This window comes from Urocampus carinirostris, chromosome 6 (assembly GCF_059441175.1).
Source record: "Urocampus carinirostris isolate Australia breed hairy pipefish chromosome 6, RoL_Ucar_1.0, whole genome shotgun sequence".
Lineage (NCBI taxonomy): Eukaryota > Metazoa > Chordata > Actinopteri > Syngnathiformes > Syngnathidae > Urocampus > Urocampus carinirostris.
The window spans coordinates 12,783,919-12,808,810 of NC_142354.1; the positions used below are offsets into that span (position 1 = coordinate 12,783,919).

Consider the following 24,892-nt stretch of genomic DNA (forward strand, 5'->3'; position numbering starts at 1 on the left):
ATTGAATAAAACAAAAATATTTGTAATTGATTTTATTTTTCAGAGTATCATTTCAGCAAATTATTGTTAACAGCGAGTTAGTCGTACGGCTTTGTAATTTGTTGTGAAATTTGTAACGGATGCTAGTGCCTGGATAAACTGCTCAGAAAACTGCTCATCCCAACTTTTTGAAAAGCACAGATTTAAAAAACGGAATGTCGAAGCGTGTTAAACAAAACTATTAGAAATTAATGTTTTTGGTCGTTGAAGTCTCTTGAAAAATATGGACGTTCCCGATGATTATATAACGGCAGAACGGACGCAAGCATCACCCTGGGTCTTTCCCGAGTGAGAGAAGTCCAAACGAACGTTTCTTCTCCATTTGATGGCGGAAAAAGTGACAATATGGTCGATTTTATTCAACCTTCAAGTTTGTTCTTACTTGACAAGTCTAAGCTGGTGTCCGCAAAATGAGACTTCAGAACTTAAATTCAACGGAACATGTTCCGAAGCTTGCTGGTGCTCCTTACCGCCTCCAAGAACTTTGCAGAACTATTATGGAGTGAGTAGCCCCTTGCCGAACATTTATTTTTTCTTATAACATTACACACGCAGCAAAAATGGTTGTTGAATACCTTAAGGAGACGCCAAGGTTTTGTCCAAACGTGAAAAGTTAAGGTCGAACTAAAAGTCTTCTTTTGGAGAATAGTGTGTTCTCTAATTTTGATCAGTGCGTTTTTTTTTGAAACGCCTTTAAATCATTTTGTGTAAAAAGTGTTGTGGTATCATGATATAGACACAATAAAATGTCGTTTGCTTGTGGAGTCGTGAAGATTACTTCAAAATTCATTATTGGGGGGGATTCAAGAGGCAATGTGGTTTTCGTCCAAGTCGTGGAACAGTGTGGGTCAGCTCTACTGCAGGGTCTTCGAGGGTGCATTGGAGTTTTCCTACATGTATTTTGTGGACTTTGAGAAGGCATTCGCCAAGTTCCTCGGGGAGCCCTGTGAGGGGTGTTTCAGGAGTATGGGGTACTAAACAGTCTTGTCATGGCTCTGCGTATGCCCGTTGCTGGAGTTTGGTCTGCATTGCCGGCAGTAAGTCGGATTCGCTTTCAGAGAGAGTTGGACTTCAACAAAGGCTGCCCCTTGTCACTGATTATGTTTATAACCTTTATGGACAGACTTTCTCGCCGCAGCCTTGTCGAGAAGGGGTCCGGTTTGGAGGCCTCAGCATTGCATCTCTGATTTATTCAGGTGATGTGGTGCCTTTGGCTTTCTCAAGCGTGATCTTCAGCTCTCCCAAGTGTGATATACCGGGATGAAGATCAGCAGCTTCTAGTCCAAGACCATGGTTCTCAGTTGGAAAAGAGATCATGCCCTAAGGGGAAGAGTTCAAGTGTCTCATGGTCTTGTTCACAAGTGAGGACAGGATGGAACAGGAGATCAACAGACAGATCGGGGTAGCGTCTGTCGTCATGCAGACCCTGTATCGGTCCGTCGTGGTAAAGAGGGAGCTGAGCCTAAAGGTAAAGCTCTCGATTTACCGGTTGATATACGCTCCTACCCTCACCAATGGTCACGAACTGTGGGTCATGACTGAAAGAACAAGATCTTGGATACAAGCAACTGAAATGAGTTTCCTCCACAGGGTGGCTAGCCTCTCCCTTAGTGATGAGGTGAGAACCTCTGTCAATCAGAAGGGACTCAGAGTAGAGCCGCTGCTCCTCCACATTGAAAGGAGCCAGTTGAGGTGGGCATCCGAGGATGCCTCCTGGACGCCTCCCTCGGGAGGTGTTCCCTGCATTTCCTACCGGCAGGAGGCCACGGAGACGACCCAGGACACGCTGGAGAGAACACATCTCTTGGCTGGCCTGGGAACGCCTCAGTGTCCTGTCGGATGCGCTGGATGAAGTGGCTGGGGCTGCTGCCCCCGCGACTTGACCCCGGATAAGTGGAAGAAAAGTGGGGGGATAGATTTTTTTAAATCAGTTGTTCTGGCCACACCTAACCCCCCACCCTACCCACTGGTAATGCCCCTCTATCACATGCTAAATTTAGTCCACGTTTGATGAGCAATTTTAGATGTTTATATTTGGAGTAAATCTGGTCTAAAACAAAGCAGACCCGATTTAACCCAAAATCCAACTTACAAAAAAGATCCAGTGCTGGGTGGGTAACTTGTGTCAAAATGTATTTTGCGTATTTGTGTCTTTGTCTTGCATGGAACAGATTATTTGGAGCTACGCTGATACCAAACACAATGGAGGAAAAACAACAGGAATGCAGCACCATATATACGGTATGTAAACAAATACCTACATGATTTGACATGGATCATTGTTTTATTTTATATTAGTGTGCTTGATTTTCATGGATCAAGATAAATGTTTTTACTCTACATGGCGTAGGGAAGGCATCAGAGGGTCACGTGACTTAAGATGCCGCCATATTAAAATACATGCAACTACAAATCAATCCCTGTAAGTTTAGAAGGGGTTATGAGAACTAGATAAAAGGAAAGGTTGAGGGTAAATAACACTAGAGACTCGTATTTTATTTAAAAAAACAAACAAAAAAAACCCGATGAGATGGATAGCATTAACAGGGCTAGTTATTGACCCATACAGTTGTTAAGTAAATTGCTTTAAATTATATTCATTTGGTTCACTATCTGAGGATAGCATTAGCTGGGCTAGATATTGACCGATACGGTTGTAGAGAAAACTGTTTGAAATTATATTTATTTGGTTCAGAATCCAATTCGGTCGTTACCGATTTGGCCAGCAGGTAGTGCTCACGGTTTCCTACCCGAATTCATTTGAAATAGCCTCAGTGTGATAGCATTTATGATAAAGGAAACAATACATGTTTTTTTTAAGCTTTAAATTATCGATGTGTAGGTCAATTGAGATGGATAATGATTGATCAGTTCGGAAAAAAATAATATTGACACATAAATAATGGTCTATTCGAACAAACTACATTTTATTTAAATGACACGGAAAATTGAATCAAACGAAAGAACAAAGAACATTGTCGATTCCCGGGTCCTCCGTGTTAAATGTTGAAGTGTCCTTGGGCAAGACACTGAATCCCTAATGCTCCCGATAGCAGGTAGTTGCCTTGCATGACGCTTGCCGATGCTGCTATCGGTTAGTTAGTGTGTGAAAGGGAAAACTGTGAAGCACATTGTAAAGTGCTTTGGGAGGTCTTTATTGACTTGAAAAGTGCTATAGAAATGCAGACCAAATGCCCGGCTTGTTGCCTACAATTTCATCCCGGACATTGTAAACTTCTTGATTTGCCAACCAAATCATACAAAACTGCTTTGATCCAATAAAGGCCTTAAGGTATACTATATAACCAATCTTTCAGTGGCTGGGTGAGATTAGTATAATCAACTGAGATTACCAGTCATCATTTAGTTTTTGAATGGCTAAATAATTTACAATCTGGGGGTATGAATCTGCAGGCAAAGCGCTGGGATTTAACGCCAACTTGTCTTTTTTTTTCATAAAATGCAGGTCAATGTTGTTAATTCCCTTCATTTTTTCCTTGTCTAGTTTTTGAAACCTTGTCTAAACATATAAAGTGCACGGATCCATTCGTTGTCGCATGTTGTTCCATTCTCGCTTTAATCCAATATGGCGGCTGCTTAAAATGTCACGTGACCCTTGGAAGCCTCCATAAATTGTAATGGTTTTCCATCATCCTCATTCAGCCGAGGGTCCTGTTTCTTCATCTGCTTCTCCTGACCCATGGGGACACTCCTTCTACGCGACTTTTAGCCACTTGAGAGCCCTTTTTCAACATCGAGATCGCAGAAGCTCACTCACCAGATACAATCCTGTCCACGCTTTGCCACAGGTGATGCTTTACAACATTTCAAACCCATGAAGAAATCGCGTAGTTACTTTTAGTTTTTAAATGAAATACATTTGCACATTACTTGTCATTTTATGTTTTGAAAAGTTTCATTTTTCCGCACCTTTGAGTTTGACAACAACAAGAGCTTTTAAAGTCAAATTTCACAAATGTGCACAGGTATGTTTATGAATAAAACACACAATGCAAAAAAAATCTTGTCATTTCTGCATAATATTTAGCTAATTCTAGTATTTGCTTTTTTTTTACCTGTAATATTTCTAATGCAATTTTCTTGTAGAGATGCACAGTAGTTATGAGGTTGAAAAAGACTTGATTGATCTTTCAAGATCTCCACTGCCGTAATTGGCCAAATGTTACATTTGCCCGATGATTTTTATATTAATTTTAGCTACTAATGTGCACAGCTAGGATAATATCATTTGATAAGGATGAGTGATACATTTTTTTAGCCTAGGTGTGTGTGCCATTCAGTATTGGTGCACTTGTATAATGTTTAGAAGTGATTTTCCCATGAAAACACCCCCAGTCTTATGCACTTTCTCTTAGAATAGAATAGAATATGCCTTTATTGTCATTGTTACAAAATGGGTTGAACATATTGTGACAACAAAATTGGTCGTGGCACTCCAGTTCACATTTAACAGTGAGGATAAAAGAAAACAAAGAAGATAAGGTTATCATTTACACAACATAAAGGAACAAAGAAGATAAAGGTTATAATTTACACAATATTTACACAAGAAATGTGGACATGTAGGACGTTCCATACAGTTTTGGGAACTTATTAGTGCAATATGCGGTAGTGCAAAAATAGGCAACATTGTGCAAAGTGAGCATAGGCATGAATACAATTTTCCATCTGTATGAGGTAGTGTGTTTGCAAGTGTTTCAGTTTTTTTGTGCGGTGTGTCTTTCGGGTGGTAATGGCTCTGAGTCTGTTTGTTTTTGTTTTGAGTGACCTGTATTGTCTGCCGGAAGGCAGCAGGTCAAAGAGGTGGTGGCCGGGGTGAGAAAAGTCCTTGATGATGTTTTCTGCTCTGCTGAGGTAGCGAGAGCAGGCAATGTCCTCCATACTGGGTACAGAGCAACCAACGATTCTCTGGGCTGTGTTGATGAGCCTATGAAGTGTTTTCCTGTCTGCTGCCGTGCACCCAGCATGCCACACCGTAATGCAGTATGTTAGAATGCTCTGCACTGTGGCATTGTAAAAGGACACAAGCAGCTGCTGTTTCAGATGATTTTTCCTGAGCACTCCCAGGAAATGGAGTCGCTGCTGGGCCTTCCCTACCACTGCTCTGGTAGTTGCAGACCAGGAGAGATCATCGGAGATGTGCACACCCAGGAATTTGAAAGAGTGGACTCTCTCTACACAGTCTCCTTTTATAATGAGTGGTGCTGGGTTCCTGCCTTTCCTCCTGAAGTCCAGTATGAGTTCTTTTGTTTTTGTGGTGTTCAGTATGAGGTGGTTTTTCGAACACCACGTTGTCAGTGACTCCACCTCATCCCTGTACGCCGCCTCGTCCCCTTCAGAGATGAGGCTGACCAAGGTAGTATCGTCGGCGTTTTTAATAATTGTGTTTGTGAGGTGGGTCGGTGAGCAGTCGGAGGTGTAGAGGGTGAAAAGCTGGGAGCTCATTACACATCCTTGGGGGGAGCCAGTGCTCAGTGTTAGGGTGGGAGAGACGTGGTTGAAGAGTTTCACAGACTGGGCAGTTTGAAAGGAAGTCCATTATCCAGTGGCAGATGGAGGAAGAGAGTCCTAGGTGAGAGAGTTTCTCCACCAGGATCTCCGGGATAATGGTATTGAAGGCTGAGCTGAAGTCCAGAAAGAGCATTCTGACATAGCTCCCCGGTGGTCCAGGTGTCTCAGCGCGGTGTGAAGTGCTGTGTTTATGTCAGTGGAGCGGTTTGCCCTGTAGGCAAACTGGTGGGGGTCCAGTGTGGATGGCAGGGAGTCCTTAATGTGCTGGGACACCAACCTCTCAAAGCACTTCATGACCACAGGCGTAAATGCGACAGGCCTGTAGTCGTTGAGGCTTTCCACTGCTGACTTCTTGGGGATGGGAATGATGGTGGAGGTTTTGAAGCAGGGTGGGACGGTAGCCTATGACAGGGACTGGTTGAAGATGGTGGTGAAGACCCCAGCCAGCGGATCGGCACAGTCCCTGAGTACCCTGCCTGGTACACCATCCGGGCCAGCTGCCTTTCTGGGGTTAACCGTTTTTAGCACACGCCTTACTTCATGCTCCTGAAGTGTCAGTGTGTTACTGCTGGTTGTTGGTGGGTGTGATGTGACTGTTTGTGGCCTTCCAGCTTCAAAGCGAGCAAAGAACTGATTAAGATCCGCAGCTAGTGAAGCATCAGCCCCAACAGTTGCCAGGTTGTTGCGTCTGAAGTTTGTGATGTGTTGTCGACTCTGCCACATCCTCCTCGAGTCATTTCCAGCGAAGAGGTGCTCGATCTTAAATCCATAAGTCAGTCTTTAGGTGCTCATAACACTATTTTGTCATTATAGTTATACCTGATAAATAAATGAATGAATGAATTAAAACTTTATTTCGAACATTAAAATAAAAACAAGAACTCAACACCAAAATAATGCTGCATAACATGTTCAAAAAGGGGTAGTAAAAAGCAGATGCTTATTTTCGCTACCCCTTCATCTTCTCAATAAATACATTTTACAGATCCTCTTCTCTCTTGTGTCTAATATAACAAAGTCTCATGGATATACATATTACCCAGGTTAGATATCAACAATTATAATAACAATAGTCACATATTTTATACACTAATCATCGTAGTACCCATCCGTCATAATGCCAATAGTCACCAAACATCTCTGTGGCACCAATGATAATAACAATAGTAATAATATTCATAATAACAGTTATGATATAACAATAGCAACGATAACAACAAAGTTGTAAACGCACTATTTCTGATCTCTCGCAACACTCATACCCCATTTTCTTCATCTCTGTATTCTGCCAGTAATGTTTTTTTGTGTTTAAATTTGAACAAATGAATAGTTGGACATTGTTTGATCTCGTCTTGTTAATTGTTCCAAAGTTTGACTCCACACACAGACACACACATACCTTTCCTGGTGGTTCTCACCTTTGGGATTATGAATTCACTACAACCCTTTAAATTATAATTTCCATCTTTCCGAATTTTGGGATGTTTTCTGGCACTATGTTTTTGTTGACCTTAAATAGCAGTTGTGCAGTGAAATTTTTTTCTAAATCATCCAATTTTAATAATTTGGACTGCAGGAATAACATAGTAGTATGATCTCTAATCCTACTCTGTGTATGGTTCTAAATGCACATTTTTGGAGGATAAAAAGGGGCTGTAGTGAACTTTTGTAATTATTACCCCAGACTTCTGCACAATATGTTAAGTACGGCAGAACTAGAGAACAATATAATAAATACAATGCATTATAGTTTAAAAATGAATTTGGCTTTATTAATAATTGAAATGCTTTTAGATACTTTAGTTTGTATGTAGATATTGATCAATGGATTGATAAAATATTGTACATTTTCAGGTGCTCTCCGAAACAAACCCCCCTCAGCTGACATTCTTCCTGCTGATTCACAATCTGAGCCCAGCAGGTGGCACCAACCTCTCCCAGGTGGTCATTCGGGACTCCATATTTGGGATAGTACCCCTAAAAACTGAAGGCAGAGTGGTAGAGAGAGGATACCAAGTGTTTTCCATTGACTCTCTATCCGGTATGCTTGTTTTTTTTTTTTTTGGTTCTTAAATATAAATGTATGTTTTGATCTCAAATACTATATTTTTTCCAGCTGGATCCGAAATGAGTCTCAATTATACAGCGCAAATAAGAAGTCACAAGAGTAGAGTTCTTGACCTTCCAGCTTTTCTCACTTTTTCTAATTTGTCGCAGGTAGCCTCTTGCGTGGCATTTTATTTACAAGTCAGCAATATCGTAACACTTTCTCTCGTTACACAGAACGATGTCAGTATGTATGGTCCATTGACAGCCAATCAGACAGTCCGTGTTAATTCCACAAACAGGGTAAGCTTTACTGTTCAATAGTAAATTGACAACTCCACCATTTTGCGATTCAAAGACTGTTTTCCATCGATACTTTCCACAGATAAAGCACAAGCGATGTCATTACCCGGACACATATCATTTCATACCTGTCAACCTATACGGTTTTGCCGTACAAAGTACGTTTTTTAATGCATTTTAAGACGAGTACGACGTACAAGGAAATCTGTACGGAAAAACGCAAATTTGTCAATGATTGGTACCATCCGGTATACACCGACTATCATGAAACGGCAAGTCAATCAAGTCAAAGGAGTTCGCCGCGGAAGCCTCTATCTCGGTATGGTGTTTTTTTTCGTTGCAAACGAAGCAAACGGTTTGATGCTACTGTGCACGTCTGCCGCCTGGGAGTTTCCCATCATGCATCATTCAGAAAAAAAAAAGTATGGTGTACGGTTATTTTGTATTTTTGTACGTGAAAATACGACAGTTTGTACGGGCATGGAGCCGTGGAGGTTGACAGGCATGTCATTTACACATTTAACTTTTGACATTAAGGATGTGCAGTGAGTCATTTAAAAACTTAAGCATGCAATCATGACTTTAAGCCAGGAGATGGCAGCAGAGTAATACATCTGTTGCGTTTACTTCTTAGTCAAGCTCAATAAACATTCATCTTTTTGGGGCTTTGTTCAGCCCGGACCAGGCCTGATAAAAGTGAAATAAGCAGGTAGGCGCAATGTAACATAAGGCATAATGGCTCTTTGAACTTATTTGGGCATTGTTAACACGTCCTTAATAGAGACAATATTTAACTTTCAACACCTCAATCTACATACCCCACCTTAAAATAAAGGATGATTAAATTCATGTCCCACACTAAAATCAACAAAGTATTATGCCTTTTTGCTCCAAAACTGTGTCCCGTCTGTTTACAAGTTGTGCTCGCCAAAAGCATCAATTTACATTATACATGGATGCACACAACTGTGGTATACTTGTCACTGGGGCAGGAAATAAAAATAAACATTCCCAGAGAAATCTACCAATAAACCTGAGTTTTTTTTTTTTATCAAGTAAACCAGAGTTTGCGTTTCAATCATCTCAGTACTACAAGTCCCACGGTGCTTTGTGGCATTAAATTTCCTGCATAAGGGATATATGCTTCATACTTTGCAGAAATTTACACTTACGGAACTAATATTGCATTGTTAATAATTAGTTCCGTTTTTAAACTTTAATACACTGTTATGTTGTTTTTGCTTTAGATTTATCCGAACCATGGAGTACATTTTGCTGGATTTGTTGTTGGGTTCTTTGTTACTTTGGTGCTGCTTTTGCTGTTCTTCATAGCTATGAACCTAATTGGACCAAGAACCAGATTCAGCCTTTTTCTGAGAAAGGTGAGTATCTGCAGTGCTCATAAAATACAAAGGACTAAGTTTTCTTTGAGTAACTATTTTTAAAAAAGATTTCATTAATACTGTAGCTTTATTGTCCCACAGAAAAACAGAAGCAATATGGATCCAGAGTATGCAGACTGCAACATGACTGACACCGTCAAAGACGAGGCAATATTCGAAGACAAGATTGTTGACATCATGGTGCTGGAGGAACCACAGAACATGAACCAGGCACTGGAAAAGTAAGTGGGAGTTTTAAATTGAATTAATTTGCTATATCCTCCTTCCTCTGCATCCACCCACCAACTCCACTGTACCAGATCGCGTTCCGAAGTGTACCAGAAAATAAAATCTAATTTTTCCTTTACATTTGTATACATTTCAAATGTTTTTCTAGGAAATGCACATATATTACACATAGGTTGTACTTACTTTATACCATTTATTTATTTTAAAGTGTTTATCCGGTGTGCTGGGAGTTTGGAAGGCATTAGCTAATTATTGTTTTTTTCCTGTCGCATTACGGCAATTTAACTTTGCTATCCCCACCTTAGAAGGATTCATGTTGTATCCCGGGTGTCTACTGTATATGTAATGGAATGGTTATTGACCAAGATTTCATTCTGCATGTCAGCCTTGAAATGTCCACATTGTTGCACGCCACCAACAACTTTGAGGCAACACGGATCCAGATCTACAAGGATGTTCTTGCTGTACTATTGGGAGAGATGCAGTTCCGTGGCCAGGTGGGCCTTGAAGCTCAACAGAGACTTCTCAGCGTGCTTCATGGACAGTTGTTGGGGATGGAGGGTCGGCTCAAGGAGGAACGTGGCGCTCGCATGGCTGCGCTTGCAGGCAAATGCAACCTGGAAACCCGGGAGGAAATGGAAGCAGAGCGTCGGACAGAAGCTGCAGACAAGGCCCAGCTTGAGCTGCTGCGCCAGCATGCTGAGCAACAGGTTGTGAGGATGGAGGCTGGAGTTTCTCACTTTCATTTTTTAATTCATTTCATTATCGACTCCTCTAGGAGCTCCTCCAATGTAGCGCCCTGCTGGAGAAGCTTTACACGCTGAGCCAAGCTCACCTGCAGCGCCTTTTGTTGGTCCGACACGAAGAAGCCTCAGCAACAGTCCAAAGGCAGATCATTGAGCGACGGCGGGTGGAGCTTCATAAGATCTTCTTTGAAGAGCTGGAGGAGGCCACAAAGATGGGCGAGTTGGAAAAGGCTGTTGTGACTGGTCTTCAAGAGAGTTACTTCCAGTGTCAGGTGTGCAACCCGAAAAATTGTGAACCCATTTTTTGTCTTTTGATTTTTTTTATCTGGGTAGAGCATCCTTTTTGCTTTAAGATTGTATTGCTAAACACAACAGATTTGATTAAGACTAGATTATTCTCTCACCATTTAACAGTTTAATTTTCCCTTTCTCGGTGCATCACAGATTTTTTCTTTTATATAAATACGTTACTGTATAAAACATACTTCGCGTAAACACGGCATCACTTTACAAGCGACAACCCAAGAACTGCCTACTGTTGCCTGGACGCTGAATGAATCGTTTACATGTCTAGTGACAAAAGAATAACCTGGCTCTAAAAGTGTGCTTCATTGCTGCGTCCTGTCGATTTACAAGTTGTGCTCGGCTTGCCAGACTTACGCTATTTATAGATGGATACAAGTGCTGTATCCACTAAATATGGACTGTAAGGCATAAAACACAATGAAACTGTCCCTGTAAACTTGGCCAATACACATGACTCCCTTTTTTTTTTTTTAGTGAGTAAGCCAGTTTTGCCTACATCATTTGTCTCTGTACTACAAACCCACAGTGCTTTGCATCAAAATATTGAAGTCTGTCATGATTATCGATTTGAATCACCTGTGCCCGTTCATTTGGCGCCAGCCGCTGCGGGCTATCTGATTGGCTCCGTCTCCCTATTTAAACCCTGTCCTGTCACTCTCCTGTTGTCTGTCCGTCTGCGAACCTCTGTTGATACAAGTCAACCTTTTTTTACCCTGAGTCCCGCCTGTCCCGTTTTTGCTCCCGTTTGTCTCCGGCTACGACCTGTTTTGATCCCGACCACGTCTGCTCTCCCGTCCCGGCTTACGACCCATTTTTTATCCCAACCACGTCTACTTTCTCGTCCTGGCTTACGACTCGTTTCCGACCCCAACCACGCTTTTGCTCTCACTGTCCCGGCTACTGACCTGTTTTTCCGTTCCTGACACTGCCATCGCTCACTACGGAAGATCCACTTCCGTATTCGGATCGCAATCCGAGTGCAAGAACAACTTGCTTCCCGCATGCAGCGAACACAGGATCGTGTCCGCTGCCCTTCCTCTCTCTATCTCAATAAACTTGTGAGAAACGTTACGCGATTGGGTCCTGATTCCGTTCTGGTCCTGACAGAAATTACTTAATACAGGTGGTTATGGAGCAGATAAACTACAAAAACTGAGGGAATTTATATATTTATTTATAAGTAGGTAGGCGCCTTGCATGGCTGACTCCCTATTGGTGTGTGAGTGTGTTTGTGAATGGGTAAGTGTGAAGCACATTGTAAAGCGCTTTGGGAGGTCTTCATTGACTTGAAAAGCGCTATATAAATGCAGACCATTTATATTTTTACTTTTTTAGCTGGGGCCATTTTACCTCATTAAAGCCCCAGCCCTTCTCCATCTTCTTATGAGTACAGCACATGATCCACCTGTGTCCAGGATCTGCTGGAGGAAACTCTGGATGTAATTGTGGCCAAATGGCGTTATGCCCTCGCTGAACGCCATGCACAGAGAAAGTTCTTGCTGCACAGCCTGCACAGCCTCAATAGTCTCATTTCTGAAACGTTCTCCAGTGCTTTCAGCAATTTGGACAACATGTTCACACACATCAAGAGGTTGGGTTATTACATTATTACCATCTGTTTTGGCACGTAGTTGCATTGCTTTAGTGATTGTGTTCATGTCAGCGTTAGTTAATGTGTCGTATTGAATATGTTCCACCAGAGGGAGCGCAACTTCTGCTGAAAAGCTGATTCAGCTCCGGGAAAAACCCCAGAAGGATCTGGTGATGGTGAGGCAGAGACTGGATGATGCCCTGAGTCAGGAAAGAAGAACTATGCGCTCTGGACTTGTGAAAAAGAGGAGGGAGCTCATCTCTGACATGGTTTGTTATATTTTATAAACATTACATTGCATATAGTACAAAACGCTATTTAAAAGAAAAACTATCTCGGTTGTGTATAGTTTTTTTCCAAGATGTGAATACATTCTATTAGAGCAGGGGTCGGGAACCTATGGCTCGCGAGCCAGATATGGCTCTTTCTATGAGTACATATGGCTCAGAGACAAATTTAATTGCATGCAAATTTTCTCCATTTCGTTCAAAACTTGAGCCATTGTTCCTGTACTGACACACGCAAAGCCAAACCAAAGCTGATTCTATAAGCAGTACTTTTCAGAATATATAGGGCACGTTTTCACTACGATTTACAGCCAAGGTGCCACACAAAATAAAACTCGTTTTGGCTGTACAACGCTAAAGAATCCTTTATATAAAAGCTCAGTATATAATCTGTTTTCAGTGTTCGGATACTTTTTGATGAAACCACGGAACAAATTGTAAATATGCGAAAACACCGGAAGAGAACTTAGTTATTTGATTGGGTGAGTGGGAGGGATGGGTGGAGCTATGCAAAAAGTGCAAGCACTCCCTCCCATCTCTCGCCTTACTCCGTCTGCGCCAAAAGTAAGCACATCAGGCTCCCTGTTCTCAGAATGTTGTGACCTTTTTACAAAATAAATGCTTGCATCTGGTTTTGAAACCAATATGTTGGAAAAAAGGGTCAAAATGAGTTTAACCGATCTTGAGTAATTGCAAGAAAGAGACAAGTTTAAAGTGGTATGTTTGTTGATTTTGAGACACGGGCTCTGGCATTATTTTTTTTTCATAATTTTTATCAAATCATCAAAAATAAATGTGCTGAAGACTAAGCTTTTGTCTGGGGCGCGGGTTTAGCAATTTAGTAAATTTGTCTCACATTATATGGTGTGGCTCTTTCCCAAAATAAAATTATCATATTTTGCTTTTATGGCTCTTTGAGTCAAAAAGGTTCCCGACCCCTGTATTAGAGGTTTAATCGCAATAAGTCTCAAAGGGCTGCACAGACCAGATTATCGCAAACCACAGGCTATTATTACACCATCCCCTGATCTAAAACCTACAAGAGGGCAGGGAAAAACTCAAAACCTCAGCATGAGGAAAATAAATACAGTTAACCCTGGGGAAAAAATAACCTGGATTTTAATTTGGGGTTTTTAAACAAAATTGGCCACCCAACTTTTTGTTTCCTATATAAAGAGGGATTCTTGTTTTTTTTTTTCAATTTTTATACGTCTAGTTTTTACACCAAAACAACCTCATTTTTGTGTTTGCTTAATAACTGATATTTGTTCTGGGGGGGTTGTTGTACAGTACAGCCGAGATTTTGTTATATACAGTATATTTATGTTTTTTATTGTTTTGTACTATTAGACCCATTTTTCACAGGTTGTTATTAAAGAAAAAACTTTTTGGAGGGGGTAGGTAGGTTTCCAGCGGACCCTTAAAGTCTTAAAAGGGATTGAAATAATTATTCTAAAAATGGGGCCTTAATTGGCATTAAAATGTCTTAAATCCAATTTTCAAAAGTCTTAAAATTGTGAACACATTTATAAGATTTATATTTGTTTGATCTAAAAAGATTTAGAAACAATTATCTATTGTCTTTTTTAATAATTCACCGATTGACTTTGGTGGCAAAATGGTGTGACCACAATAAGGTCTACCCAAGTTGCACATAGCCACTTCGGACAGAGACGTTCATTTTGGACCATGCTCAGAAAGTGGACATTTCATGAGAAGTGGCTGTCCGACAAACGTTTTTCGCCATGGCTAAAAGCTGTGCCAAGTAATGTTTACAAGGCAGAGTGTATTCAATGCGACAAATATTTGTGATATTTGGTTTTGTTTGTTTCAATTGTGTTTTTTTTTATCAACCTGGTCTTAAGTTAACCCTTATTTTAGCACAGCAAGCTTAACCAAGAACTTGATATACACAGCATAAATGGTAATTGATCAGTTTTATATTTATTTTTGCCCAGGCTAATTTTTACCTTCTGGTTGATATACAATAACGGTGGACAATTCTTGCTACTTTTTCCCTGAATTTGTTGTACCATGTAAATGTTTTGTGTCCTCCATTTTCTAGCTTGGTGTCCACATGCAGAGACAAAAGGAACTGTCAAACTTGTCCAAGAATCACAACGTAAGCATCAATGTGGGCCAACACCTCCAGTGTTGGCAGGATCTACTGATAACTCATAACTCAGAGCTTGCTGAGCTCATTAATAACTTGGATGAGGAGGCTGCGACTGACGTTCGCAAGGTACATTACCATTGCACCAGACAATTCACCCAATAGTTGTAATAAGGTTTTCCCTGTATATTCTCAAGGCAACCATGCGTGTAATCCAGACCGCCATGACAGATGTCAAAGCCATTCAGCCCTCCACAATACAGACCCTGCTCACAATCTTGCCGCCAAGTATGCATCATTCACTGCTGCAAGTAGACCCAGAAGCAGGCCAAGGAGGGAGCTCACTCTTGCTGGGCCAAGAGATGCTACAACAGGAAGGCCAAGCCGCCTTACACACCCTCAGCACCACTAGAGAAAGCCTGAACAGAGCTATGGAGAGAGAGCTGCAAGAGCAGAAGCAGCTCAGGACTCAATGCAGAGCTTTCTTCAAGTAAGTGTTGTAATAATGTAATGTGACATAAAATAGATGGAATTACTTTATAGTTTAAGTCCCCAATTTTTAATGGGTCACCAGAGGTTGCAAAGGATGGCAAGAAATGCATCAGAATTGTGTTAAATGAACCACACAGTGTACTGCAATATTAACCCCATAATATGTTCTTGTCAGATGTTTGTGTTCATCACAGATGACGCTCTCTGATGAAGAGCGACTAGCAACAAAACTCGAGTTCCAGAAATGTCTCTCTGTGATGGACCAATGTCTCATTCTGCCCTATGCCGTGTCCAGAACTAAACTCTATACCTGCCTCACAATTTCGCAGAAAGATGGTGAACAACAAAAGGTTAAAGTCCCCTCCTTTTTATACATTAAATAGAGGACAGTTGTGAGTCTTTTGGCCAAAAATGTACAAAGAGCATTTGATTTCTAAACGCACCAGGACAACAGGTTGGGATTCTCCTCTAAGAGATATTTTTTTTAACAGATAAAACCACAATTCAACGGAAAAGCAAGTCATAAAACACACGCCACATCCGACCTAGTTCACTTCCGGAAAAACCTTCTTGACAAAATCCAGCAAATGGAGAAGGAGAGGGAAAAGGAACTGGATGATGGTGTTATAAGCAAGGTAAAAGAAAGGAAGAATAATGTAAAGTTTAGTAGTTTGGTGACTAATCAGGTCATCTGACTTTTACATCTCAAGGACATTACAAACTGGGTTTTGTACCTTTTTAATATGGTAGACACCTGGGATACATTTATCCATTCTGAGGTAGATATCACAAAGGGAAAATTATGAATAACAGGGGGGTCATATTTATCTAATGTTTTCCAAACCCCAGATATAAACATTAAACTACAAAGTACTGTATAGCAAGTACTATGTATGTTTAATATACGTGTATTTAAATCAATAACATTAAAAATGCAAACACATAAAAAGGAAAAATGAGAGTTGCTGTGCCTTCTTAATATTTCTTGTAGAAGGGCCCAAAAAAATTAATTCTACACCATAAAGTGAAAACATTGTAAGGTGGGGACACAGTATCCTGGGGATCTTCTGTATTCCAGTGTGTGGTTTTGCAGTCCTTGTATTGTTGTAGTTTGAGTTTTGTGGGCAAAACTGGATCCAAAGAAATGATCATTACTGAAGTGTGTCAAAATGTTTTTTTAACGTAGTTTCCATGATTTATGGTCTGAACGTATCATTAGATAGAGTTGAACCTTACTTTATGTACCTCTCAGGTCGAAGAGGAAATGAGGGAAGAAAGAGAGGACTACTTGCACTCTCAGGCCGACATTCTTGCAGGGCAGATGGCTGCTATCCAGTACCAGAAGTCGGAAAGATGGACCACAGTGTTGGAGACCTCCGGAGCTTTGCACACCCTGCACAGCCTGTTAATTCATCACCTCCAAAAGACCAAGAGTCTGGTGAGACAAGAAATGGCCCAAATAATAAAGAGGCATCATCTGGTAAGTCTTGATGTTATGTTCAAATGTGGGATGTATTCTTAGGCTAGTGCGTTGTCCCTATTTGGTTATTTAAAATGTTAGAAACAAGTATTATGCAGGTCTTTACCAGGGGGGGGGAACCTACGGCTTACAGGCTTTTTAATTTGGCCTCTTAAACGAAAATGGCAAAAGTATAATATTACTTATGATTGTTCTAATTATTTTTTTTGGTGCCACTTTTGTCCTCTGTGTCCCCTTAAAAAAAATTCCCAGGAAGCATTAGCGTGTACTGCAGTCATGGCCAACATTCAAATAGCTGGCTATATTTTTCTGTTTTTGCGTTTTTTTTTTTGTAATCCTATATCAAATTTCATGCAAGAAAAAAAAGTTCTGAGCTTGCAATGCTGAATTTTAAGCTTTTATATTCATAATATAAAATGTTGTGTTTAAAAAAGGGTTATGCGAGATTACTTTTGCTACAATTTGTAGTGTTTTATAACCTTTTTGGTATCATAGTATTTATGAAATATAACATTTCCATGTAAATGAGTAAATGGATGAGAAAAATGGTATAGGTCTAAATTATCTTCTTTCCTTATGTATTTCTGAGGTATCCGATTCAATAAACTGTATCGGAAAACACAAAAAAAGCAAATCAGTCATTTTTTTTCCCCCCTGGCCTGGCCCCCGTGCCATTTTTTTGTTCGACCCAATGCAGCCCATTATTCAAAAAAATGTACGACCACTGGTCTCGACCTACTTAAAACTACATTAATTCAAGCAGTAAAATAATGAAGCAAAGGGTGTTTATTAGAGGTCAACCGATTATCGTGCGGGGCAATTATTGGCACCTATATTTGGGAATTTGACTGATATCGGTATCAGCAGTATTATGACGCCGACATTAAGCACAAGACCATATAACAGCCGAGCCAAGCCTTTTTTTTTCCTTCCCTGACGCCATCCACCCCGCGCCTTCTGATTGGATAAGCAATTGGGGGCAGAGCCACTAAAGTAGGAAGTCACTCTGCACTGTCCGTAGTGACAGACTGGTGCAAGAGTAGGGCGATCACGAATGTTTTTTACATTTGCGGATAATTTTCACATTCGTCTTTTCTCTCTCCATTCCCTTTATGACCACCCATGACTGAAATGTCGTCAACATGCAGCTACGCACACACGGAAGCAGCCAACACCGGTGTTGTGCCTAATTCCGACTCCATGTGTACGCGAACTTCAGTTGTGACACATACTTATTCAGTCATTTAAATAAGTAATAAATGATAAATAAAAAGTAAATGTCCCTGTTCTCAAACACAGGCTGTTTTATAACCAAGTAAATTAGAATTTAGTATTATAAAAATCTATCATTTTTTTTTATAAGAGAAAGGTTAAAAGATATTCCAGCAAAATGTGATGATAATGTGGTCAACTCATGAGGAGAAAATACATTATTGTCAGAATACGGTGCTAGGAATCAAATGGACTAAACCATTTCAAGGCAGTAGTTGAGTGTTTCTGACCCTGTTGTTTTGGTTTGGCTTTCCTTTTGTCTTTTTTTTTTTTTTTTTAATCTAGCTTTTTCATCCAATTTAAATGTATCCTGTATCAAGTAAAAGAGAGTTTTTAAAATGCCATAACCTTTGGAGGTGCTTGTGTTGAATTTGGGGTTGCTTGAACCCCCAAAAAACGGACTGGTTACGCCAATGTTCAAGACCACGACTAGTAGTATACAAGTAGGCTTTACATAGCGTACTATAGTAGCCATATTTCAATGCATGTTCATAGTGTGCTATAATAGCCTTATTGTAATGCATGTTTATTGTACCTAGTTGTTCACTGGTTGCTTTAACCAGGGCGCCATTGTGACTGAGACGCTGGTTTTGTTGGATTTCCCTGTGTAAACCACCACGCTTATTCATCATGTGAAAGATTAGTCATGTTAGTTGCGTTTGAATTCTAATTTATTTACTGTAAAAGTTTTCAGTGCGCTATTAATGTTTTATTTGAATTTATAATAAATATTCTTTGTTTTTCTTTGCATTATCAAAATTTTCTCATGACAATTTTTACGTTTTACGGCACGCGAATATGGGCTCCAATTATCAGTTATTGGCCTCCTCTTAATACTAATAATCAGTATCTGTATCAGCCCTGAAAAACACATATCAGTCGATCTTTAGTGTTTATTTATGAGATGTGTAAAACCCATTCGGTTTCCCAGTTGTCTTTACTAATTGACCCAAAGCACTTCAATCTGAATGACTTTATTGCTTTTTGATTGTTCTCCTTGAGGGCCTTGAGGAAGCAGAACGGCAGCTCCAAGAGGAGAAAAGGGAGCTGGTCAATCTTTGGTCAACTCAAACACACACAGAGGACGGTGATGGGGATGAACTGTTTAGTCTGGAACAGGACAGCCGGATATCATCCATCCTCCAGGATGCTCTAGGGAAATGTGATCAAGTAATCACGACGTTGGCTGCCAGGTGTTTTTGTCATGTTTCAGTATCAGTGCAGTCTATTTTTTCCTAATCTTTTTTAACAAAATAAAAATTACGCTTTAGGTTGCAGCAGATGGCGACAGTCAATCAAAATGTAGAAGCTCTAAGGGAACAAATGGCCCTAAAGAGACTTTATTCAAACTGCGACCAGGTTGAGAGAATTCTCATTATCTCTGTTCTAGTGTATAAGAAGCACTAACCTTTTATTATTCTTTCTGGTCATTTCTATATTTTAGGACCTACTTTTTGCATCTGAACTAGTAAAACAGTGTCAGATGCCCGTCGAGGTACTCCTGGAGCTCCTGCGTCTACTTCTCCCTACAATGCCAGAAAGTGAACTTCTTTCTATTGTTGATGCACTGTGTCCCAAACAACACCTTGGATCCTCAGCCACCGATCACGATCTTTCTGAGTAAGCATTATATTATAATAATGAGAAAAAACGTCCGGATCCTGTGGGGATTTTACTTTAATATCGAAAAACAACAGTTCTATTCTACTGTGCATATGTGAATATCTTACATTAGTTCACTTAGGCTAATATTTAGACGGTTGTTATCTTGGGAAAGTGGAATTCTAGTTTTTCAACAATATTTTGAATTAATTCTAAAGAATATCTGTCAGGTTCTACCGTGGTCCGAGAAGTTGATCCCAACAATCTGGACATAAATTCAAATTTTTGAAAAACATTTATTTAGGAATCAGTATCAGATAGTGAAAGGAAACAGAACAATGACATTTACTTAGATCTCAATTCAAATACATCAAAGCTGCTCTAACACAGGCTCCATTACATATCCCTCCTATATAATGTTGAAATACGAACTGGAACCAAATAATATATGAAAAAGAAAGAAGACCAAGTATATATATATATATATATATATATATATATATATATACCGTATTTTCCGCACTATATGGCGCAACGTGTTATAAGGCGCACCTTCAATGAATGATATATTTTAAAACTTTTGCCATACATAAGACGCACCCCATTATAAGGCGCTATAAGTGCATGCTGGTTTAAGATCAGGTAATTGTGCAATTTTGTAATTGTAATCCTGTGCAGTCCTTCGAGACATTTTTGTGATTAAGGGCTATTTACGGTAAATAAATGTGACTTGACTTGACTATAGTAGAGAATGTAGTTACGTTATGCAACCTCTAGATGTTGCCACGCTAAAGGGAATGTCAACAAAACATTCAAAAAGGTCAAACTTTATTGTTAACAAACGAAGTCAGCTGGCAGTTGCTGTGAAACAGTAGTTCGAGTACGGATGGATAGATTGCATCTTTTCATAAAACGAAAGCACCAAGTAGGACCACCCCTGAATTCTTTAATATTGAGTTCCTGTGCCAGCGCTGTTGCCTTCATACGTATAGTTATCGTACTGACACTTCTGCTTGCCGCTCTTTGTTGAACAACCCACTGTTCAAGTGTCTCCTCTAACTCTGGCCATCTTGCTTTATTGCCACGGAAACTTTGTTGAGTTTTCCTTACTTGGCGGAGCTTATCTTCATCCTTTCTCCACTTCCGTACCATCGATTAATTTATGTTTAACTCTCTCGCTGCCGCTCTATTGCCGTGTTGTGCTGCGTGACTGATCGCCTTGAGTTTAAACTCGGCGTTGTACGCGTGTCTCTTAACAGGAGCCATTTTTTTTATACAAATGCACGTATGAAAGAGAATCGTTGTTTAATATTTCCCAGTATGCACAGCGCGAAAAATGGAGTCGGCGGCTGTTTCTCGTAGTTGCGAGACCTTGCGAATTTAATATTGAGCCATATATAAGGCGCATGGTCAGCTTTTGAAAAAAATTTAGACTTTTAGGTGCGCCTTATAGTGCGGAAAATACGGTATATATATAAATATATATGACTAACTATAACTGAACAAGTAATGAAAGAAAGACAAAGTGAGATACGTTGGAATACTTGTTCTAACTCGTTAAAACACGAAATTAAAGATCATACTGACAAGTGGATCAAACAATCACATAACGTTTGTACATCAACCAGCTCCAACAGAACAGAACAAAACATGAAAGTATGTCATGTCAACGAGACCATGAAATGTATTAAGGTACATTGACTACCCGTAACTGACAAAAACATGGGTTGGGACACCATTTCCTGTGGTGTGTCTTGGGCAAATACAGCCTGGTGGCGCCCATCCCATTCCAGGCCAACAAATGTTTCCACCCGGTCTCTAACCGGGGGACCTTTCGTGTGTTAGGCGAACATGCTAACCACTGCACTAGGAGAAAGAGAAAATGCAGGATATGTTGGGACACTAAGTCTAACTGAGCAAAATATGAAAGGAAGATGAGGAGGAATATGCACTCATATGGGGATGGAATATTGGGAGTGCCATGACGGTGAGAAAAAAAAATACTGTATTGACCAGGCGATAGGCATGATGATGATGAGCTTTTAGGAGAGACACAGTGACCGGGAGGAAACGATAAAAAGAGAGAAACAATAACCTATGAAAGCTTTATACCATAATGGCAATATGTAAAAATAGGAGAGTTGTCATCTGAATACTTGGACATCTGTTGTGGAGTCCAAAGTTATTTAATTTATATTTTAACAATATTTTTAATGTTTCAAAACTGTTGAAAATAGTGATATTTGCAGACGGCACTAACATTTTCTATCCATATGATAACTATATTGATTTGGTAACCTGTATTAATCGTGAATTAATTAACCTAAAAGTATGGATGAATATAAATAAATTATGTTTAAATTTAAATAAAACCAAAGTAATATTCTTTGGTAATTGCAAGGCTTTCACTGTTTTTTTCCCTTTTATTTTCTTTGTTATTGTATGTGTTTGTCCTGCTGTCGGTCACCACTCTTGAGGGATATGACTAAGGTAGATAGAAAGATAGAATTGCAAGGCAAATCAAGATTTAGAGGCAAAAATGGATGGTGCTGCAATAGAAGCTGTATCAGAAATTAGGTTTTTAGGGGTCATTATAGACAATAAATTGAGCTGGAAAACACACATCAAACACATACAAACTAAAATATCTAAAATCATTTCAATAATTAATAAAGCCAAATTCATTTTAAACTATAATGCATTGTATTCATTATATTGTTCTCTAGTTCTGCCATACTTAACATATTGTGCAGAAGTCTGAGGTAATAATTACAAAAGTTCACTACAGCCCCTTTTTATTCTCCAAAAATGTGCAATTAGAACCATACATAGGGTAGGATATCGAGATCATACTAATATTTTATTCCTGCAGTCCAAATTATTAAAATTAGATGATTTAGTAAAATTTTTCACTGCACAACTGCTATTTAAGGTCACCAAAAACATAGTGCCAGAAAACATCCATAAATTATTCATTCGAAAAGAGCCAAATTATAATTTAAGGGGCTGTAGTGAATTCATAATCCCAAAGGTGAGAACCACCAGGAAAAGTATATGTGTGTCTGTGTGTGGAGTCAAACTTTGGAACAATTTACAAGACTAGATCAAACAATGTCCAACTATTCACTTGTTCAGGTTTAGATACAAATGAAAATTCCTGGCGGAATACAGAGATGAGGAAGGTGGGTGTATGAGTAGTGCGGGAGATTGGGAATAGTGCGTCGAGTTAACTTTGTGTTATTGTTGCTATTCTTATATCAAAACTGTTAATATTAATATCATTACAATTGTTGTTATATCATTGGTATATTTGGTGGGGAAGGAGAAGGGGTAGGTAATATAAGCATTTGCTTCTTACTACCCCTTTTCGAACATATTATGTAACGTTTTTTTGTTGTTGAGTGATTGTTTTTGTTCTGTTTTTATTTTTATATTCAAATAAAGTTTTCATTCATTCATTCATATTTATAGGAGATCAAATATTAAAATTCCACTTGAAGCACCAAAACACAGGAAATAACGGTACAGAATATGACAATATCAAGCCAGGATAAACTCTGCCTGTAGGCTAAAACAGTACCTATATGAACAGAGTAATTCTCAATACATGGAGAATTACTGACATGAATTTCTTTTTCTGGCCAGGCCTTATCTGTGTCTTACTGTCCAACTGAAGAAGGATCTTGTACACAAAAGAATGCTGAACATGCCACGTGTGGAAATGGAAAGGTGAGTGAGCAGCTGCCATTTTTAGTCAGGTCACACTATCGCAATCATGCGTTATTTTTTTACACCATCTTCGTTGGCCAAGTATGAAAAAACACATATGTACCTTTTAGTGTGAGCTATACTAATACCGATAATTATAATGTCGTCAGAAGGACGTATGTATGAAGTCAGCGCATGTACCCGACCGGTGGTAAAACAGCCGCTCCTTTGTATCGTAGTTCTCACAGACTCCAGGAAAAGAGGAAAAGCCTTCTGGAAAGACTTCTTCCCAGCTCTCATCCAACACTTGCGGTTGAAGCAAAGGGTGGACACTCTGCAAAGGAAATGCTACCTGGATATAAATCGTCTCAGGGTGAAAACACCAACCGAGGCAACATGGAGGACCAGAATGAAACACTTCAGAACTCGATAGAAGAAGATCTGTTTCCGACCTCTGCCAATGTGGAATTGGTCTGCCAGGCCAGTGGCGAGAGGCTGTTTGTTTTTCGAGACCCACCACAATCGCACGTCAGTATCTGCTCTCCCAAGAGGAAAAAGAAAAGGAGCTTCCTCAATTTCAAAAAAGGGAGTGTGGGTCCGACACCACCAACTTGACTATGATCATTCATATATTTAACAACCATAGCCAAAACGTGTGGCTACCGAAATTACTTGTTACTGCAGCATTTGTAAATATCTATTTAAAATGTTTTCTATTTAACTACAGTGTAAAATAAATGAATGTTATACATTTTCAAGAATGATGACATACAGTATTATACAGTAGACCCAGTGATAGGACATCAATCTGAGGTGGGATTCCAAGGTGAAATTGATGTTTAGCAGTGCATAAAAACCTATTGCAATTAGCTACCAAAATGTATAAACATGGGCAGCACAGCGGCGCAGTTCTGAGATCGTGAGATCAAACCTCCTGTGTGGAGTTTGCATGTTCTCCCCGTGCTTGCGTTTCCTCAGGGCACTCCGGTTTCCTCCCACATTTTACAAAAACATGCATTTCACATTAATTGGCTGGTTCAAATTGTCCCTAGGTGTGAATGTGCAAGCGAGTTGTCTGTCCCTGTGTTCCCTGCGACTGGCTGACAACCAGTTCAGGGTGTCCACTGCCCGAAGATAGCTGGGATGGGCTCCAGCACCCCCACGACCCTACTGAGGATAAGCGGTGCAGATAATGGATGGATGGATGTATAAACATGTTAAACATTGATGACTAACATTTATGTAGTAAGTACTATGTACCGATAGGTATTATACGTGCCTATGATTAGATAACATATATACATGTAAAGGAAAAATTAAATTGTATTTACCTTTAGTGTGACATGAGAAGCAGGTTGAGTAGAGTTAGTGGGTGGATGCAGAGGGGGAGGGGACTGTGGATTTATATGGAAATGTTTTTTTTTAATATTTTTTTAATAATCGTCCCGATCATTGATTGGTTAAAGCCATCTTACTTGGCAAGGGTAACAAAATGTGTTCCCTTTCTTTGTTTTTGATAATCACAAGCTTTGTTTCCAAACTTAACATGTTTTTTGCTTCTCCCTTTAGCATCTCTTGGGACCTATAGTTAAACAAATTCATGTTTTTTACATGATATTCTGAACTGAACAAAGAGAGAAAGGCATTGTGGGAGGTACTTCAGCCAAGAGTAAGTTGGCATTTTCATAACACAGTGATGCAACCCAATAGTGGACCAGCATTTTTTGGGGTGGCAGTAGCTCAG

General features: G+C 39.8%; 1 protein-coding gene across 3 annotated transcripts; it reads left to right on the forward strand.

Moving 5' to 3' along the window:
- The first annotated feature begins 186 nt into the window (after positions 1-186).
- On the forward strand, positions 187-23,909 carry evc2 (EvC ciliary complex subunit 2). Of its 3 annotated transcripts, XM_088337911.1 has the most exons (23): positions 333-541; positions 2,211-2,280; positions 3,703-3,848; positions 3,954-4,025; positions 7,426-7,612; positions 7,688-7,788; positions 7,855-7,920; positions 9,168-9,302; positions 9,405-9,544; positions 9,937-10,261; positions 10,330-10,569; positions 12,019-12,194; positions 12,304-12,463; positions 14,547-14,723; positions 14,792-15,084; positions 15,262-15,436; positions 15,578-15,721; positions 16,339-16,566; positions 18,841-19,031; positions 19,110-19,197; positions 19,283-19,458; positions 23,086-23,169; positions 23,388-23,909. In XM_088337911.1, exons 1-23 carry the CDS (start codon positions 365-367, stop codon positions 23,761-23,763), a joined length of 3,927 nt encoding a protein of 1,308 aa, XP_088194037.1. In that variant the 5' UTR covers positions 333-364; the 3' UTR covers positions 23,764-23,909. The 3 variants fall into 3 exon arrangements, with proteins under 3 accessions (XP_088194035.1, XP_088194036.1, XP_088194037.1); XM_088337909.1 differs by lacking the exon at positions 3,954-4,025 and having other exon boundaries at positions 187-541; XM_088337910.1 differs by lacking the exon at positions 3,954-4,025 and having other exon boundaries at positions 187-541; positions 18,850-19,031.
- The last annotated feature ends 983 nt before the right edge of the window (positions 23,910-24,892 follow it).

What these genes read in the sequence shown, in the direction of transcription:
- evc2 (XM_088337911.1), top strand. Translation starts at nt 365, where the DNA reads ATGGCGGAAAAAGTGACAATATGGTCGATTTTATTCAACCTTCAAGTT. An exon ending in CTTTTTCTAATTTGTCGCAG is followed by an intron (nt 7,789 to 7,854) that starts GTAGCCTCTTGC and finishes CTCGTTACACAG; the next exon opens with AACGATGTCAGTATGTATGG. An exon ending in ACCGATCACGATCTTTCTGA is followed by an intron (nt 19,459 to 23,085) that starts GTAAGCATTATA and finishes TTTTCTGGCCAG; the next exon opens with GCCTTATCTGTGTCTTACTG.